The sequence below is a fragment of the Physcomitrium patens genome, chromosome 9, assembly GCF_059467195.1.
Source record: "Physcomitrium patens ecotype Gransden chromosome 9, ASM5946719v1, whole genome shotgun sequence".
Lineage (NCBI taxonomy): Eukaryota > Viridiplantae > Streptophyta > Bryopsida > Funariales > Funariaceae > Physcomitrium > Physcomitrium patens.
In genome coordinates, this window is record NC_143418.1 from 14,052,138 (window position 1) to 14,071,335 (window position 19,198).

General features: G+C 36.1%; 3 protein-coding genes and 1 long non-coding RNA gene across 8 annotated transcripts; 3 read left to right on the forward strand and 1 right to left on the reverse strand.

Moving 5' to 3' along the window:
• The first annotated feature begins 453 nt into the window (after window positions 1–453).
• LOC112286749 (uncharacterized) lies at window positions 454–3,936 on the forward strand. Of its 5 annotated transcripts, none has more exons than XM_024528978.3 (5): window positions 454–574; window positions 1,289–1,473; window positions 1,822–2,068; window positions 2,458–2,824; window positions 2,980–3,936. In XM_024528978.3, exons 3-5 carry the CDS (start codon window positions 1,865–1,867, stop codon window positions 3,366–3,368), a joined length of 960 nt encoding a protein of 319 aa, XP_024384746.1. In that variant the 5' UTR covers window positions 454–574; window positions 1,289–1,473; window positions 1,822–1,864; the 3' UTR covers window positions 3,369–3,936. The 5 variants fall into 5 exon arrangements, with proteins under 5 accessions (XP_024384746.1, XP_090109389.1, XP_090109388.1 ...); XM_090253263.1 differs by lacking the exon at window positions 454–574 and adding an exon at window positions 589–987; XM_024528977.3 differs by lacking the exon at window positions 454–574 and adding an exon at window positions 620–827.
• Window positions 3,937–4,020: 84 nt separating this feature from the next.
• LOC149988392 (uncharacterized) lies at window positions 4,021–4,833 on the forward strand. The gene is made up of 2 exons (XR_016504853.1): window positions 4,021–4,307; window positions 4,595–4,833. It is a non-coding gene; the product is annotated as an uncharacterized LOC149988392 (long non-coding RNA).
• A 138-nt stretch (window positions 4,834–4,971) lies between these two features.
• Window positions 4,972–6,842, forward strand: LOC112286750 (uncharacterized). The gene is made up of 4 exons (XM_024528981.3): window positions 4,972–5,265; window positions 5,680–5,723; window positions 6,004–6,135; window positions 6,372–6,842. Exons 1-4 carry the CDS (start codon window positions 4,977–4,979, stop codon window positions 6,525–6,527), a joined length of 621 nt encoding a protein of 206 aa, XP_024384749.1. The 5' UTR covers window positions 4,972–4,976; the 3' UTR covers window positions 6,528–6,842.
• Window positions 6,843–14,632: 7,790 nt separating this feature from the next.
• On the reverse strand, window positions 14,633–17,997 carry LOC112287027 (cytochrome P450 77A1). The gene is made up of 4 exons (XM_024529621.3): window positions 17,973–17,997; window positions 17,647–17,723; window positions 17,358–17,413; window positions 14,633–17,116 (listed from the first exon to the last, which is right to left on the reverse strand). Exons 1-4 carry the CDS (start codon window positions 17,995–17,997, stop codon window positions 15,403–15,405), a joined length of 1,872 nt encoding a protein of 623 aa, XP_024385389.2. The 3' UTR covers window positions 14,633–15,402.
• Window positions 17,998–19,198: the final 1,201 nt, after the last annotated feature.

Below are 19,198 nucleotides of genomic sequence, written 5' to 3' on the forward strand. Positions count from 1 at the left end.
GTCAGAACACTTTTCTTTTTATTTTTCTATTTTGGACTTGCATCATGCATACTCATTAATGCCAATTTTAGAAACATTTGCATCATCAATCACACAATCCATTATTATCAAGATAACCCCTAAATTGAAAATCTTATTAGAGTTTAATAACCATAGACTTACTAAAATATATACCACACTGTTGTTGGCTTTTACCAATCAACTAACATACGTTGAGTAGTGTAGACATCCAGCAAATCCACAAAACGTTTCAGTGGAATTGTTAGGAATTGATCCAAAAGGTCCAAGAGGGAGCCAAAGGCTGAGATAATGTGAAAACCAGGGGATACAAAATCGACGGCTGGAAGGAAGCCACGGTGTGAGTAGGAAGTTAGAAGATGGGAACGGGAAGTGAACGTTCGACCCCATTGATGACGTCAAGAAATGCCACATGCTGGGAAAACGTAGATGCGAGGGGAATGGCAGCCAACCCGGGTCTAGGGAGCGGGTTAGGGTTGCCCGGCAGTGTCTTCCTCGCCCGGCCCAGCCCACGCTCGGCCCTGCTGCTTCCAAACCCCGGCGTGCGCATTTCGCTGTGAGTGTTGTCTCCCAGGCGTTTCCCGTCTCGCATCCCGTCGCCCCGGTTCCTGCCTCCTCTACCCGGTCGCGGATGCTTGACCGCTTTCCAACGAGTCATCGTTGGCTTATTTTGGTGGAGTGTTGCGGTTTCTAGAGGCTGTCGTAGGAGTGGCGAGGGGGGTTGTGTTGTGTTGTTGTCTGCTTCTCGTTACTGGTCCCATGTGTTGGCGGAATGGAGCCGTATTGTTCCAAATTCGTGAGCCGTAAACGTGCGTTTTGGTTCTGTGTAACTGCATTCCTGCGACTGAGGTGTTTTAATGTTTGCATTCGTCCCGAAGGTTTCTTGGTCGTGACGATGAGTCTTATGTGTTGACAGAATTGCTGTTGTTATGTGCCGATGCGCGTGTTATGGTCGGGTGATTTAATCGGGTAGGGCTGTGCTGTTAGGCTTGGAGTTCGGTGCTTGGATATCATTTCTCTCTCTGTACTGTTGTTATTCGTAGTTTAAGAAGTGTTAATGCATGAGTTGATGATGCTTCATACGCGATCGTATAGTCTCGTTCTGGAAACTTTTGTTTCACATTTGGGGGGGGGGGAGATCGTGTCACATGATTTCAGTTGGAAAACTCATTGGTGTTGGAAGAAGTTTAGACGAGGAGGATGTGTGTTTGACTTGTGGGATGCGATGTCGAGGATGGAATCGTTGATGGTTTTTACTCGGAACTAGCAGGTGTGTTGAAAGGCTGTTGCCAATTTTTGATATGGGAGCAGCCTGAGGCATTGCTAGCTGTGCACGAAGGGGAGCCTGCAGATGAGGTGTGGAAGCTGTTTACTAATTGTACGTATTAATCAGTAACGGGAGATATGGAGCATGAGAAGCGAGTATAAAGGAAACAAATGATCACAGTGTCTCATGTGAGTGTAAACATAGTTCAAGAATGCCATCGTGGCTGGTCTGTTCTCCATGTAATTTTTTTTCAAAACATCTCTCTTTCTTGAAAGACTGTCGCGTCTGATCATGTTCCACCTTTTATTGAACTGCAAAAATATTGCTAACTATGCGTATGAATGTAGGTTACGTTCTCACATTCATCTGTATTTAAAATAATATATCTTCTGTGTGTGATCCATAACACAAAATCATGACACAACATTTTCTGCGATATCCTGTTGGAAGTACTGGGACTATGGCTGTTCGTAATTGAGTTAAGGAATTCTTATTTTGGATGCTTTTCGTAGATATTCATATTTTTCATTCTGCAGATAATAGAGCATCCTTCATCGGGAGCCCGTGTTGCTGAATGCAATGGCTGATCACATGGGCCCTCCTCCTGTTGTCTTGGGCCATCATTCTTTGGCCGATGCCATTGTCGATGATAGAGATCATCATAATCACACGGGAAGTGAAAATGGCGTAGTGTTTGGGGACCGTCGAAAGGGAGATGGATTCAGGAAAGGTAGGATCTACAAGAAAGGAAATTGGACTTCAGCGGAGATCCTGGTGTTGCAGGTAAAGTGACGATGCTGCGCAAAAGTAAAATGCATTTTGTTTGGTAAGGTTGAGTTGACGTGAAGTTGCGTTTGTTCTTGTAACTTTACGTCATTACCTAGCTTATGTTACAGTAACCGATATAATATATCATTTGAGCTGGTTTCATAAATTTTATATCAAGTCGCATCATATTCATCGCAGTCCTGTTTCATAGATGAGTTCGCCCGTTGTCTGAAGAAACGCAACATTTCGAGTAATTACAAAGTGCGTCATGCACATTGCTTTCTTCTAAAATTTGCTCATCCTCTATCTTTCTTGATAGCTCCTTCCGGTATGACTATTCATGATGGATGATCTTGGACTAGACTTTTCTTATTGAACTCGGCGTGTTAACTCTTGCTTCACAGGCAGCTAGAAGGGAAGACTTTGAAAGGGTTCGTAGAGGAAACTTGAAAGAAAGGCACAAATCAGCTCAAGAGAGGTGGAAGTGGATAGAGGATTACAGCTGGAGCCAAGGAGTTCATAGAAGTGCTCAACAGTGTCAAGACAAGTGGGAGCTATTGGTGTCAGAATTCAAGAAAGTGCACGATTACGAAAAGAGTCTCCCTGAAGGTCAGAAGTCTTATTGGGACATGTCCAAGGAAGAGAAGAAGAAGACAGCTATGCCTCCTAACTTCTACAAGGCGGTTTACAACGCTTTAGTAGAGTGGTACAGCAAAAGCCGCCCGGCAGATCCAGGGGAGCTAGACTCATCAGGGCCGCTTCGTCATACTGGTATGGATATCCTCGTGCAAATGTTGCGCCTTGATGAACGATTTTTCATTTTCCAATTATGTGAAAGTAAATCGCTGTTGGTTCAGTTAGTCTGGGCGGAGCAATTCCGTGTTGATCATATTTATCTTTCAGTAATGCCTGATGGACATTCACAGGTGCGTCTCATAGAAGTCACAGCATTCAGGTGGTCAGTGACGCTGAGTTCTCCATCCCGGAGGATTCGGATGCTGAGGGTGACCCTGAATCTTTGTTGAGAAAGCGAAAGAGAAAGACCTCTTTATATCCGCCGACAGAGGATTATGGTCTGGCTTGTATCCTGAAGATGAACAATAAAAGGGTCATAGATGCGATGATGGAAAGTGAGAACCGCAAAGATAAACGCCACAGGGAAGACATGGATATGGAGAAGAAGAAGCTTGATTTTGAAAGGGAGAAGTTTCGAGGGACGATGCAGTTGGGAGCAGGTTACATTAATGCTCTTAACAGCATTGGCGATGGCCTGAAGCAACTTGGAGCAGTCCTCGCTGCAACTGGCCAAGCCTGAGATTAACGAGGGCAATTTATTTTTGTGCCTATCGAGTGGCTTAGGTTTTCTATCGAATCCATTCGATGTGACATGAGTTGAAAATTTAAAACCTTGAAATTAGTATCCCATCCAGCTGAGTTATTCATGTTTATGGCAAAGTCTTCTAACAAGAATCAGATATGCAGTTGTGCAATTGTCCACTTGCACTCTGACCTGGGAGTCAAGCATGTGTTTGCTTATTAGCGCGATAAACATACTGACTGCTGTGTGGCTGAAACAGAGGGCTGGGTTTCTTCAAGCTTTTATACAGGTTTGTTATAAAGGAGTTAGGTGTAGTTTGTATAGATAGTAGATCCATTCGACGAGCTGCATTACCGCCGTATACCCTCAAGGGGTGTGGGCACAGAAAGGAAAATTGGGAGTCTGGACTTGACCCCTACCTCAGGTGAATCCGTCAGGATTGGCACTGAACGTGTTCAAGAGGATTTTTGTATGTCATAATATAGCTCTCATGTACTTCTGGCGTTGTACATACAGCAGCTTTATCCCTACGTTTTTATTTATTTATTATTCATTTTTTCTTAAATTTTTTATGGAGCTTAAGCCCACCGAAACATTTCGCATTTTGCACCAGTTTCTAAATTTGGTGCAAGTCATTGAGGCTACTGTAAAAGTAATAGAAGTCGGACGATATGATTGGCAGCGAGATTTTCCATATGGTTTTGTGAAAGCTTACATTTGTAACAACGTAGGTCTGTGGGAATCCGGTTTTTCTGGGCTTATTGTAAGCTGCGAAACTCAGGAGGGATGTTATGTCACTGTTTGGCGTTGATATTGAATGTTCGCTTTAAGTTCACGTTTCACTGCCGCTTTCGATGCTTTCTGAGGCAGGCTGTGAAGATGCGGTTTACTCCTCACAATGAATGCAGCTGGTCTACAATCCATAAGAATCATCAGGTCTGTAAGTTGTTTCTGTTAGATTTGAAACTTGTAATCCATAATCCGCAATTCACCCATAGATTTTCTGAACCCAACTCACACCACCGATTGGGAAGCAATATTACCAGTCAGGATCCAAAGCAGCAGTTTCAAGAGGACAAACGAGAACACCAAAATTTCGAATTGTGCCGGGCAAGCGCACTGAAAAATACTTAAAACTAACAATTCCCATCTCTCGTCCAATTCCTAGTTCTTCAACTTAAACTTAATACTCACCTGCGAATTAAAATTTGGGACTGTTGCAGATGCCAATGGCTGATGCTTCCGAAGACCCGACCTTTAGCGGAACGAAAGTTGGTTTTAGGGAGTCAAATCGATCTCTCCGCCATGGACGCAGACTAAAATGAACAAAAGTATCATGATGGAGGGTGTGGCCTTGATGTATGGAGTCGAAAGTGACGGACTAAGGACCAATGGGCGGCTAGCCTTAAATTTGCCCTTTCAATCCATGGCATGCTCAAAGCCGCACACCTGATTCTTGAGAATCTCTTCTGATACAGAGCTCATATTTGGGAGGCTTTTGTCGAATAGCATCTGGAGAATCACTGCAGGCCACAGGTTCATTGGTTAGTCCTGTAGAAGTGAAACAGCGAGAGCAGCTTGGAGCTTGGAGATTGAGAGTTCCAAATGGCGTCTCTAGCAGTCGAGAGGACAGCCGTTGCTGGCACTATGGCGTCCTCGCTTTGTGCGCATGGACCCCTCGCGTCGTCGCCATGCCCATCGTCGGTGAGCATGGCCGGTTGGTCATCACAGCGCAGGTTGCATCGCCTGGCCGGGAGTGCAGGCGGGTTGACGATTGGAGCGGAGATAGCGTTGTTCGCTGGAGGGCGAGTGTCGTCTGTGACGTCTGTGGTGACTAAGAGTGCTGCGAGTCCGCTGTCGAATTCTAACGGCAACGTGTTGGAATTTGAATCTGGTGTGTGTTCTTTGACAATCTTACGCGTTGTTTGGTTGTACTTAGTCGGAAGGTGCAATGATTAAAGTTGTTCAGAATACTACCTTGCATCCATCTCGTTGTTGTCTGAGCTTGGATCGAGCGCGTGAAGTTACTTTGTTCTTGACAACCTACTGATGTGCTAATGATTTTGCACGCCATGCTAGTGTTGCTCAAATGATTTTTGAAGTTTAACTGACCTTGTCGCTCACTTTAACCTTGGTTGCGAAAAGACCCTCCTCTTGCGGCTTCTGTAATACGCATTCAAGGCATAGCACTAGTCAATACTTTCGCATTCGTTGGAACGTTTATTGAGTTACATCCAACTTTTTATTTCATCTTTAGGAAAGAAAACCCTGTCTCATGCTGGTTTGGTTTGGGTATTGTTTCCTGCAGAAGAGGCGTTCAATACCTTCCTCGAAGAAGCTGGAGATAAACTGGTAGGTTCTGCTTTTTAACCTTCAAGATGTCTAATAGTATCAACAACAACTAATTACCTGAGATTGGATAAGCTCTCATTAACTCAGAGTCTGATTTTCCGCTTCCCTTCCTCCTTTCATAATGTATTTGGAGGGTGGTTTAGCCACCTTCTGAGATGGCAAAAAACACCTACAGGTTGTTTTGAAGCTCTGCGGGTACAATCCAGGGTTGAGGATGAGATGCAGTAGCAGTTGGTAAGAAGTGCTTTTGCTCTAAATTCAACGCATGTGGTCTTTGCAGGTCGTTGTTGACATTTCCACGAAAACATGCGGGCCTTGCAAAATGATTTACCCTAAGGTGGTGGAGATGAGCCTCGACTATCCTGATGTTGTCTTTCTTAAGATCAATGGGGATACCAGTAATGACACTCGGGTAAGAGCTGCAAAATGATCGTCCAATCTTTACAGAAGCGAACGCCAAATTCCTACTTTTCTCTATGAGGACATCTCAGAAAGGAATCGTCGCAAAGTGCTGGCCACTTCATTGTGAACTTCTTCATTTCACTGCAGATTAGGCAGGTTGAAATATCCTCAGCATCTTGTCTCATTCTTTCTTCAATCACAGTTATGTACAACATTTTTCCTCACCTCGAGAATGGATTGGTGCAGGCTCTGATGCGCAAGTGGGGAGTGCGAGCAGTGCCCAACTTCAGATTCTATAAGAACAAAGTACTGGTCCACTCCCACACTGGCGCCAAGGTAGAGGAGCTCAAGACCCGCTTAGCCGAACACTACGGCCAACCTGCCAAAGTGGCGGCACCCTAGGGATTCAACTCTTCCGACCAAGCACCAAGGATTGATGTTAAGTGCAAGCAGCTTGAACCTCAGAAAAGGGGATTCATTTGTATCAATTTGTCGACCTCACATTATTTTGTAGCAGTGAATGCATTTTGTTGAAAGGAGAGAAAGAAGAAAGTAGAACACCAATAATCCATTTTTTTTACTTCTTGTAAGGTGTGTATTACAAAGGTTGATGACAACCTGAATAATTAAGGAACATAATTATGAAAGGATATGTTCTAAGTATGTAAATGTAACAATTACTTTTTAACCCTTAATCTGCAATTAGATTATCCACTATTTTTTGTCTTTATGTCTATTTAGATATTTTAAATGTATAGGTCATGCTAAAGCTTTTAAGCTTCTGTCCAAGCATCTGCCACCATATCTTCAATTGGATAGAATAGTACATTAATATTGCCATGTTCAATCTTTCTTCTAAGATAATGAAATCTTATAACAATTTGTATTGATTGATCATAATAATAGTGCGGATTTATAGACAAAACGATTGGAAATTGATTATCACAATATAAAAATAAGATATATGATTGGTGATAGGCTGTCTCTTTAATTGATTATTTAATCCAAGTAATTTCTTTTGTCACTGAAGCAAAAACTTTTTTTTTTTTTTTTTTTTTTTTTTTGCTTCAATAGAAGAAAATACTACAATATGAAGTCTTTGATTATGCCAAGAAATAGTTCCACTGACAAATGAAACACATAACTAGAAGTAAATCTTTAGGATTCTTCATCACATGTCCAATCACTATCATTCAAATCTTCAGCTTCATATTGATAATTAATAGAACTTTTTTTACTTTGATTAAAAAAATATTATTTAAATTACATTTAAGATATCTTATTATATGTTCTGATATAAACTAATGTGTTTGACTTGAATTAGCCATAAACTTGGTAACTTGGCCAATAAAAAAAGTAATATTAGGCTTAATATAGATCATGACATGCATTAAATACTCTAAGATAGTATAATGGATATACATATTTATTTAGATTAAAAGAATTAGTTAGATGTAAGTAAAAGCAAATAAATTTGATAATATCTTATAGAACAAGTTTTTAGAAGCTTCATAGATATGGATTTGACATTTTACATATTTTTAGGTAATTGGTGGATTGAAAACTTAGCAAATAAATTGACTACGTGTCACACATGTTGATAATTTGTAGTAAAAGTTGGCTATGTAGCACACTTGTAGAAATCTTATCTTACAAGTTTGACATATGTCTTGCAAGTTAGATACAAGTCAAAGGTCTTATACAACATTGCCATGTAGCTCTTAATTAGATAGTATGTATAGAAAAAAAATAAGAGCATCCTCATTCTTATCAATATTTTTTTTATTCTTACTCTTATTTCAAGAATTTTTATCTTTGGCAATAGCCATTTAATTTAATATTATATCATCTTTAAATGAACATGTAATCTTTTGTTGTAACACAAGAATATATTGATCTTTTGGTTCTTTGTGATTTATGCCCTTGATAGGCAAATGAATATAGAATATCTTTTATTGTCTCAATATTTTTATGATCAATTGAATTCATATCTTTAGTTAATCTTAAACTTACTTCAAAAAAGATTGAGACAAATTTATATAAATTAAATATCATAAAAATTCTAGTTATATATTGAATTTGTAATAAAATAATAGATTTGTTAAATTTATTGCGTTCAACTATCATACCAAAGCAACTTGCTAAAAGTCTCTTGTTAGTATTTGAGAATTATATATGATTACTAATAATAATAGAATTATCTACATATAATGCCAATATGAATTTTTTTGATACATTAGTTTTTTTAAAATATATATATTAGAATATATTTCATCTTTAGGTTGAACTACAAAAAGAATTCATTCAAGTTACCATTTAGAAATGTGATCTTAACATCCATTTAATGAACATGAAGATCATAAATTGTAACTAAGAATATTAAAATACATAATAAATTCATTTTTAGGACAAGAAAAAAGTGTCTCTAATAGTCAAGACCTTTTTCTTATGAAAAATCCTTAGTAACAGATAAAGCTTTATAACTAGTGACTATTCTATCAACATTATATATATATATATATATATATTTTTTAAAAAATCCAATTACAACTTACTACAAAGTATTCAAAAGAAAGATCCTCCAAAGTCCATGTATTATTTTTAATTGAAAAACCATATTTAAAATCTAATGCATCATTTACTTCATAATATCTTTATCATTTAAAGCTTTTGTAATTATAGAAGGTTCATCAAAACTATGTAAAATAGATAAGTTTTTTGTGAATAAAACATAATCATAATATTTATCAAGTAATTTTTCTTACAATGATCTTGTGGATCTTCTTGGTTGAATAGATAATAAAGATCTTCTTGACTAAGAACTTTATATGCCATTTTAAATCTCTACCCAGTGTTCCTATCTTATTTGTGAAGAAAAAAGATGAATCTCTATAGATGTGTGTAGATTATCAAAGACTTAATAAGATCACCATCAAAAATAGGTATTCTCTACCTTTGATTTCAAGATTTCTTGATCAACTAAATCATGCAAATATCTATACAAAAATAGATCTATGAAGAGCATATAACTTAGTTCGCATCAAAAAAGGAGATGAATGAAAGATTGCTTTTCGAACTAGGTATGGACATTTTGAATATAATTTCATGCCTTTTGAACTCACAAATTCATCACCTGCTTTTCAACATCTAATGAATGATGTCTTTTGTGAATTTTTTGATGATTTTATTGTTTGTTATTTGGACAATATTTGAATCTATTTTAAGAACACAAAAAAACATGAAGTTCATGATCATCATGTATTATAAAAATTAAGAGATGCAAGATTATATACAAAGATGAAAAAGTGTATATTTCGCACTACTCGAGTTGACTTTTTGGGATACATCACTTCCAATGAAGGCCTTATGATAGATCCAAAGAAAGTCCAAACTATCATAGATTGTAAGATTCCAAGAACAGTAAGAGATGTGCAATGCTTTTTGGGCTTTGCGAATTATTATCAAATCTTTATCAAGAACTTTTCTCAAGTTGTAGCTCTACTTACACGTTTGACTTGTAAAGACAAACTTGAGTGGAATAAAGAAGCCAAAGTATCACTTCTGCATTAACTTTATATTGCATTAACTTTTCGAAGGCATTATTTATGGAAAGAGATGCATCAAACTTTGCCTTGAATGTAGTATTGTCTCAAATGAAAATAAATGACAAATTCCATTCAGTAGCTTTTTATTCTAAAAAAATTTTAGCAGCCAAGATTAACTATGAAATCCATGACAAAAAACTTCTTGCAATTATAGATTCATTTAAGAAATGACATCATTATTTAGAAGATACTTCAAGTCCAATCACAGTATATATTTATTACAAGAATCTCAAGTATTTCATGTCGGCATGTATTTTGAATCATTGCCAGGTCTGTTAGAGCATGTCATCATCAAGATTTGATTTTAAGATTACATATTGATCTAAAAAATAACAAGATATATCAGATGTCTTTTTTAGACGCTCTTATCTTGTATCAAAAGAAGAAGACATATCTTTTGATCAGCAAAGAACAATCTTCTTGAAGCCAAAGTATTTTCATCTTTGAGGAATAAAATCAATATTGGCTATTGATTCAACTTTTGTGAAATAAATTTAATCAAATATGTCCTTTGATCCTCTTATTCATAATATCAAGAATCTTTCTTCTAAGTCTCATGACATTTCAAGGTTTGAGTTCAAAAATAATCTACTCTACTTCAAAGGATGCCTATATGTTCCAGAAGGAGAGACACCTTAACATGTTTTTCAAGTACATCATGACTTTCCAACAACAAGATATTTTGGACACAATAAGACTTTAAAGCTTATATGCAGAGATTTTTTGTGGACGCAAATGTAAAAGGTAGTAAAAGACTTTGTCTAGTCATATGACATTTATTCAAGATCAAAAACTTCTTCTCATCAACCCTATGGACTTTTTCAATCATTGCCTATATGCAAATAACCATGGTCTTCTATTTCTATGGATTTTATTACAGATCTTTCAAGTTCAAGTTCATTCAATTTTATATTTGTAATTGTAGATCAGTTCATTAAAATGACATATTATAATACTATATACAAAATCTATTTCAGGTGAAGAAACAACTGAGCTTTTTATTAGCAATATCTATTGCTATCATGGATTGCCAAAGGATATTATATCAGATAGGAAGACTCAATTTGTATTAAGATTTTAAAAAACCATATTTAAAATTCTGAAGGTGGATATAAAGCTCTCTTTGGCTTTTCATCCTCAAACTGATAAACAAATGGAATAGATGAATCAAGTTTTAGAGTATCAATTGAGTTGTATCATCAATTAACATCAATTATCATCAAGACGATTAGACAATTCTTTTGCTATTGGTAAAATTTGCATATAATAATTTGATACATTCTTCTATTCAACAAAATTTTTTTTTTGCCAATTATCATTACCATCCACAATTTGATACTTTTGACTTTTCAAAAATTGATAATCTTATGGCAAAAGATTTAGCAAATCATTTGTCAGAGCAACATGCCACAATGAACACACAATTAAAGGAAGCTCAAGAACAACAAAAAATCAATGCGGATGCCTATCGCAAGGAATAACTACAATTCAATATGGGTGACAAGGTATAGTTACTTTGTCATAATATCAAGACTACTTGTCTTTGTAACAAGTTGGACTATTGTAGCTTGAGACTTTTTACTATTTGAAAACAAATCAATGATATTGCTTATCAATTTCATTTATCAAAGTCTATGAAGATACATCATATATTTCTTGTGTCCGTTCTTGAGGTGTACAAGACAATGATTACTTCGAAAAGAAGATAAATACCACCTCCTCCTATAAAAGTGGATAATAATAAAAAAATGTGATGTAGAAGAAGTCTTAGATTTGAAACGGTGCCAAAATAGATTGAAATATCTTATTCATTAGCATGAATGTGATCTTAGCAAACGTACATAGGAGCCAACAAAAAATCTTCCAAATGCAACAAAGAAGGTTGAGGCCTTTTATTGACAACATCCATCAAAAACAAGATGAAGAACTGCAAAGATCCATGAAAGATGATGATTGCTCATGGTGGAACTCGTCCCTATAAGGAGGTGTAATGTCACAGATATGTATATTTATCTCAATAGTTACTTATATGATTAGGTAGAAGTAGGTAAATATAAATTAATTTTATAAAGTCTTCTAAAAAAACTTTTTAGAAGCTTCATAGATATGATTTTTACTTTAGATGTGTTTGTAGGTTAGAAACTTATCCAACAAGTTGACCACTTGTTGGTAGCTTGGAGAACAAATTAACTTCATATAGTAGCTTGTAGAACAAACTAACTATGTGGCGCATACATATATAACTTGCCTTGCAAGTTAAGACATGTAGTTAACAAAGTCAACACATGTTAGAGGTCCTATAGAATATCGCCACATAGCTCTTAGTTGGAGAGTAGATATGGAGGCAAGAGTGAAGCCTTCTTCACTCTTATCAACGCCTTTCCAATCCTTAGTCTTATTTCAAGACTTTCTAATCTTCTTGTTTTTTGCAATAGCCATTTTAATTCAATATTATATCATCTTTGAGTGATATTCTAATTCCTTCTAGTGATACAAGAGTATATTGAAGATTTTCTTTCTTCGAGATTCATGTCCTTTGATAGATACATTGAATTGATTATTGCAAAGTAATAGTATAATAACAATCATATTGATATTAAAACATGAACTTTTAGGAATATTAATAAAAATATAATTTTTCAATTATAGCTTCTTATATGTATGCTATCATTAATACACAAAATGGGTTTATTTCAATAATAAAATAAATTAAAAACTTAACTATAGTCATCTATCATTACAATACACATAGATTGTTTTAATAATATTATATATTAGTATAACATATTATTTTTAAAAAATATTAAGATATTTCTAACATTTAATTTTAGATAGTCTAATTTTTTTTAATGCATGTATTTTTATTATTTTCTAAATTCCTTTCAAATTTAATATAACACAATTATATGAAATAGATACATAAAAAACAACAAATTATTTGACATCAATAAAAGTTGAAACAAATTCTATAAATAAGAAGGTAAATACTTCAATAATTAAAAAATATATTTTTTTATTATGCTTTTAGAATTTAAAATCATAATTAATTTTATTATAAAAAATTTAATTAATCTTTTGTATATAAAAAATCTATAGAACATAATTTAAGATAAATCATTTCATAAATATGTTTTTTGAATTTAATCTTAAACCTCTATGTATTTCTTTATTTCTATCTCGTTCTTATCTTTTCTATGAATTTTAAATATCTACTAGATGAAATAAGAATATATCTATGATTGCAACTATTTAATATCTTGTCTTCAGTTTCTACCACAAAACTACTTACTTCTAATAGTAAACCTATTACTATTCAATATTATCAATTATTTTTATTATTGAAATCAAAAGACTTAAAAAAATAGTAGTGTTTATTAGAGAAAATCAGAAAAACTTAATGAAATAAAGTAAAACAAAACTAATATAGTAAATTAACTAGTTTTAAGAATAATATGACTTAAAAAGAAAGAAAATATTTGTGGAAGATAAAAATATAGAGCATGAAAATATTAAGCTCTAACCTCAATTAAAAAAATAATGTGGTAAATAACTATGATACATATCAACAAAGAGTAAATAAAAATAATTGCAATAATTATAATTGTTTGTGTGTGTATATATATATATATATATATATGTGTGTGTGTGTGTGTGTGTAATAAATATAATTATTTTATATACTATGATTTTTTGTAAATACAATTATTTTTTACTTAAAGAGTAATATTATAATGAATATAATATATTTTTTAAAATATACTATTATATTTTGTTACTACTTATGTATAGCATATCTTTTTTTAATCTAATGTAGGAATATTTGATAGGGCATCTTATTTGTCTTTTTTGTTTTTTAAAAAATATGTAAAATCAATTAAAAATTATAAGTAATACATGCTCTAATTTTCTTGTTAAAAGTTCAAAATATTAAATAATAATAAACACTTGAAATTTCTTTTAATCAACATAAACTTTAATCAGATTGAAAGTGGATTTAAATAATGATGCAATTCTTGGTATTAAACCTTGATAGTAAGAAGTTATTTGTTGTAGGTTCTATAATTTATTTCTCTACTCTTAAATTTATCTACAGGAAAGTAATAATATAATTAAGTATAATACTTATATTTTTTTGTATTAAAATTACACCAAATACAAATTTTAATGCACTTTTTTTTTGTATATTATGAATATAATTTTTTTAGATAATAAATAATAAGAAAAAATATAAATACTATTCTTAAATATTAAAATACTACTTTTAGATCTATATTCTACTTTAATTTGTGTGTGCAAGTTAGTTTGGAATGTTGAATAAGAATATTTTGTAATTTTCCTCAATATAATTTTTGGAGGTAATTAATTTGTTTCAAAATAAGTTATAAATTGGTACATATGGTTGTTGAACTCATTCTTGGAGGTCAATTGTGTAACCGCAAGGTTAGTGTTCATGCAGAATACTAGTATTCTTTTTCTTGCATACATCTTGATATTTTTTTATATTACTGGGAGGCTTGGCTACAACCTTTGTTTGAATGAGCACTTGGTGCTATATAGATGACAAACAAATCACTTTCTTTTCTAGCTTATATAATTATCTTTGCTTCAACAAATAGAGATATTCTTTTAGTAGGCATAAAATCTATATATGATAATTTATTCTTTATATTTGCTATGTAACATGTATGTAACACCAAGGTCTTAATAAAAAAAATATATGATTTGACCATAAATTTTGTTGAAACCATTTTATTGACTCAAAAAAATTAGTTAATATAAGACCTTAAATTTTTTATAATTTTAAAAATAAATAATAGCATATGTTTTTAAAAAATCCTAAAATTAAATATATATATATATATATATATATATACGTTAGTAAAAAACAGTCTTATTGGGTAGAAGAAGCATCAGCTCTCTAATGTCCATATCTCATATCCTATCCTTGAGCTCTAAAATGGACCTTTGAGTAACGTTCACCTCATGTAATTTTACAATCTAAAACCAAGGAGGCATGACTTCTTAAGGTTCAAAATATTAAAAAAATAAATAAGAGGATTTAAAGCCTATGTAAATGTTGTAATATCCATTTGGGTGTGGAAGTACCCACCATACTATAATAATATGTATAATAAATAGTACAGAGTTGATTTATTAACCATAAATTAGTTGTTGTTGATACTATTAGACAATCTCAGGTTACAGAGTATGCACCTTATCAGCCGCGAAAAAAAAAAAAAAAAAAAAAAAAAAAAATCCAATTCATGGATGCAACAGTACAGGTTGGTACAATCCGCAAAATTGATGCATTTCATCACACAAACAAAGCTTAAATCTAATGCTGCAGGAATGAATTCAGACAGGACTGTCCAATTTCATATCCGCAGAGCCATCTTAAATGCGAGAGATATTTTTTGCGTACTAGTCGCCTCACTTGGCCAGGTGCACCAACAACTGATCACTCCTGATCAGTCTTGTTTTTCACGGGCTTTTTCTAAGCCCGGCTCCACAGAATGTAGCTAAAGGAAGATCCGCATGTTCTAATTAATTTTTCCTGAGCCTTTCCCAAATGAATATAAAAAAGAGCATGGCATCGAAGTCGAAGACCCCAAGTGAAGCTTTAAGGCTTCCGGGCTGGAAGTTGATAGCCAGAAAGCAGTAGAAGCACAATTCTAGACAGGAGATCTCTCCGTGATGGTTGCACGCAGACGTGATTTCATGGTGACCACCATCCGAAACTTTTCGGAGAAATCCACAGGCTGGCCTGGAGACTCTGGACCCCATTCGAATCTGTAGATCAGATTGGCAAGCAGCATGTGCAAGTGCAGGAGGCCCATGCTAGCTCCGGGGCATGATCTCCGCCCGACGCCGAACGGAAGAAACGCCATTTTGTGCATGTGGGTAGCCTCATTATCCAAGTTCAGAAACCTCTCTGGTCTGAATTCTAGTGGATCGGACCAGATCTCTTCATTCAGTGCTAAAGCTCCGGCGTGTAGTACCACCATGGTTCCCTTCGGGATGTCGTATCCGCGGAGCTTGCAGTCGCGGGAGGCTATTCTCGGAATCGCTAGTACCGCCATCATGTGTCTGCGCATGGACTCTTTCACGATCGCTTGAATGTAGGGCAGATTTGGAATGTGGTTCTCTTGAACGAGACCTCTGTCGAGATTTGGGCCCATGGCTCGCTTCACCTCCTCGTAAGCTTTCTGCTGGACGTGCGGATATGTGATCATGTTTGCAAAAATCCACTCTAGGATATGCGATGTGTTGTCCGTCGCACCGACCATGAGCTCCACCACATTCCACACAATCTCCATGTCCGTCAGCGCGTCATCACCTTTCAGCATTATCAAGCTATCCACAAATGTTTTGACCTCCGTCAGCGGCCTCTCCTTGAGAAGTCTCTTTCTTTCCATGACGATAGGCATGACAAGGTCCGTGATCTGACCAGCGATTGTTCTTATATTACTGTAACATTTCCGAGAAGCAGAAAACAGCAAGGTTCTTGTTAAAGGCGACGAGTCTAATGCGATTTGGAAGATGGATCCCGCGTCCATGATCTCCTGGAAGAGCCTGTCCAACACTACGGCATTGCCTTTTCGGCCTTCATTATCTAAAGTTGCGAATTCGTCTCCAAAAGCAATTCGCATGATGATGTCCACCGCGCTTATGCGTAACTGTTGTAGAGGATGCACGACACCTTCATTTTCCCTGGATTGATCGCGGAATCTTTCCAGGAGTTTTTGGATCTCGCTGTCGCGAACCGGTATGTAGCGGGCCAAATTGGTAGGGCTGATCAAGTGGTGGCTAATGATTTTTCGAAGCTTCTGCCAGTGTGCTCCTGCGGGCGTCGTCATCGTAGTCCTGTAGCCCGAGCTAATATACTGCCACGAGATCAACGTCGGGCGTGCCGAGAAGATGTGACCTTGGTCGACAAACGCTTCCCGAGCAGTTTCTTCGCCAGTCACAATCACCAGGGGGAAGGACCTTCCCAGCCATAGTGTGTAGATTGGCCCCAGCTTCTTCCCCAGAAGCCGCAGCGTCGTGTGTAGTGCAGCACTCTTTCTCATGATATGAGGCAAGTTTCCGAGGACAGGCCACTGGGGAGGACTTGGAGGTAGCTTTGGTTTGATTTCTTTGCCCAGCACGTTGCCGAGGTAGCCCAGAAGGAGTGTCATCGAAAGAAAGGTGACAACGCAAAGAATTAGTAAGGAGTCGCTGGCACGGTTGTGATCCGCCTCCATTATCCTCAGTAATGCGTTTAGCAGACTGGTTAGCGCGTGCATCGTCCCCATCGCCACCGTCCACTTCTCAATTTCAAAAGTGAGTAGAGAACTCAGAACTCCCCGATCATCCTCAATGTTCAGCACAACTCTTATCAATGCTCTAAAGTGCAAACAAAATCCCCTCCAACTCCTCTTCGCTATTCAGATGTTAAAAGACTGATAGCCCCCGCCTGTACTATGGTAAGGTTTTCATACGTAATCGATCAAAAACTACCAGTTACTGTTGATCTGCATGTCAATTGTGCATGTCTAGATCGAGGCAGTCGCTCGTGGATCGCATTCTTTAAGGGAATTAAGCTATGATTCTAACGATTTTGCGTGACACAGGACCGACCTAATACCGGTCTGGAATTATGAGCAGACTGTAAGCTCCGTGTAGTACTGTCACAGCGAGCACCTGATTGAATCACTCCCGAGTGTGTGCAGATTGATAGCGGATCGAGCAGCTTCATGTATCCTCGTCACTATGAACTGTCGTTGCGTGGCACCTTCCTAAGGTCGTAGAAGGATTGAGAACCGGTGGAAGGGACGTGCAGTTAATATACTTCTATCAGGTGTTTGCAGGTGCTTTGTCGCACCTATAATGAGAGGTAGGGTGATTCGGTCTCTCATGATAGACGAAATGCGTACTTCCAAAGAGAGGCCGATGTGGTTATTGGTCTGGGAAGCACAAGTGTGGCCTGCTGCTACCTCCGAAGCTGCCACAACTGAAAACATCTCATACTCCTTTCGAATTCATAAAATAACTGGTAAGACATCAAAAACTTCACACGCGATCATTTGCGCTTCGAATACCACGTGCACAGCAGATGAAAAGTCTTTCCATTATTATGGGATGATTTTGAGATCAACTATATTAGCTTCGACGACTTGGGATCGTCTTCTGCTTTACCTTATTCGACGAACGATGAAACGAAATGTTTTGGCTGACGAAAATGTGCTCAAGTCAGATGTACTTGTATAGCACACCTCAGATATCATTGTCGCGCATGCTGGACTGTCATGTGATAACCCTCGTTCCTGAAAATGGATGGCTGGGCCAAGAGGCACCGAGTAATTCGTTTGTGTGGGTTAAACACTAGTGACATCTGACATGTACAGCTCTTATGACATTATCTTCTCATTGCAGTCCGGAGCAATGAATCGCCTCAAGGTACAATACGATAGTAGTGTTAACTACCTCTACCAAAATCAGGATGGTTGGAAAACATGAATTTTATACAAGACTGACTCGCAGTTACATTATGAATTGCGTCTCTGTTGCTGGGTATGCATAAATGTGAACAAGGTTTGTGCACAGCGCAGAGAAAGTCTTGTAGTCCTTCAGAAGAAATAAGGAGTGGAGACATACTGCACCGTCACTTCCATTTCTGCGCGCTTGTCACATTTCTCTGTAGCCCTCTGTGGTAAAAGATTTGATCATTACGTTGATAATCCTTTTCAATATAGAATGAATTGTTTTGAAGATAAACAATAAAATGACATGAACATATAATTATTGACAAACATTAAAAAAATTTAGGATCACTACTAAATGACCCAAACATGTGTTTCAAAAGACTTGAAAACAGAAACCTATTTGAAATAAGATATTCTTGATCTCTTCTTCTTCTTCTTCTTATTTTTTTTTTCTTTTTTTCTTTTTTGCCAATTTATGCCTTGTCTTCAACTTTCTTTATTCAACTCAAGTTTTCCTTCAAAGTCGTAATATAAATCCATGCAAAATAGTTATCAATTTTAGCACCCATTTGTAGTGGTATGCTATTTTAGTTATTAGACTCTCATTAAAACTATCCTTTTCTAATTAAAAATTATTCAATTCTGGAAAACAGTATCTGAAAGTGTGACATATCATTGGATGAAAAAGATCATAATTCAATTACTATGAATTCCTTAATAAAAATATCAAAAATGCAAAATGAATCTGTTAACATCGACATCAATACACACATAATGTAACGTTACATTGTAACAAAATCTCACATACATGCAGAAAGAGAGAGATTAGTGAGATAAGCAGGCACTGATCCAGCCATTTGTGCAGGTTAGTAATTTTAACCTTGAATCAAACCAAAGACGTGATACCAATCTTGTTCAAACAACACCCACCAGCACATCACTTTTAACATTGGCACCACTAAATTCACAACCAGCTCGTTACGAAAAATCTTCTGCAATACAT

Coding starts and splice junctions, on each gene's coding strand:
- LOC112286749 (XM_024528978.3), top strand. CDS start 1,865: ATGGCTGATCACATGGGCCCTCCTCCTGTTGTCTTGGGCCATCATTCT. Junction 2,069..2,457: donor CGGAGATCCTGGTGTTGCAG/GTAAAGTGACGA, acceptor CTTGCTTCACAG/GCAGCTAGAAGGGAAGACTT. Junction 2,825..2,979: donor AGGGCCGCTTCGTCATACTG/GTATGGATATCC, acceptor GGACATTCACAG/GTGCGTCTCATAGAAGTCAC.
- LOC112286750 (XM_024528981.3), top strand. CDS start 4,977: ATGGCGTCTCTAGCAGTCGAGAGGACAGCCGTTGCTGGCACTATGGCG. Junction 5,266..5,679: donor CGTGTTGGAATTTGAATCTG/GTGTGTGTTCTT, acceptor TGTTTCCTGCAG/AAGAGGCGTTCAATACCTTC. Junction 6,136..6,371: donor ATACCAGTAATGACACTCGG/GTAAGAGCTGCA, acceptor GGATTGGTGCAG/GCTCTGATGCGCAAGTGGGG.
- LOC112287027 (XM_024529621.3), bottom strand. CDS start 17,997: ATGATATCTGAGGTGTGCTATACAA. Junction 17,414..17,646: donor ACATCGGCCTCTCTTTGGAA/GTACGCATTTCG, acceptor TGATTCAATCAG/GTGCTCGCTGTGACAGTACT. Junction 17,117..17,357: donor CTGCTCATAATTCCAGACCG/GTATTAGGTCGG, acceptor TTTGCACTTTAG/AGCATTGATAAGAGTTGTGC.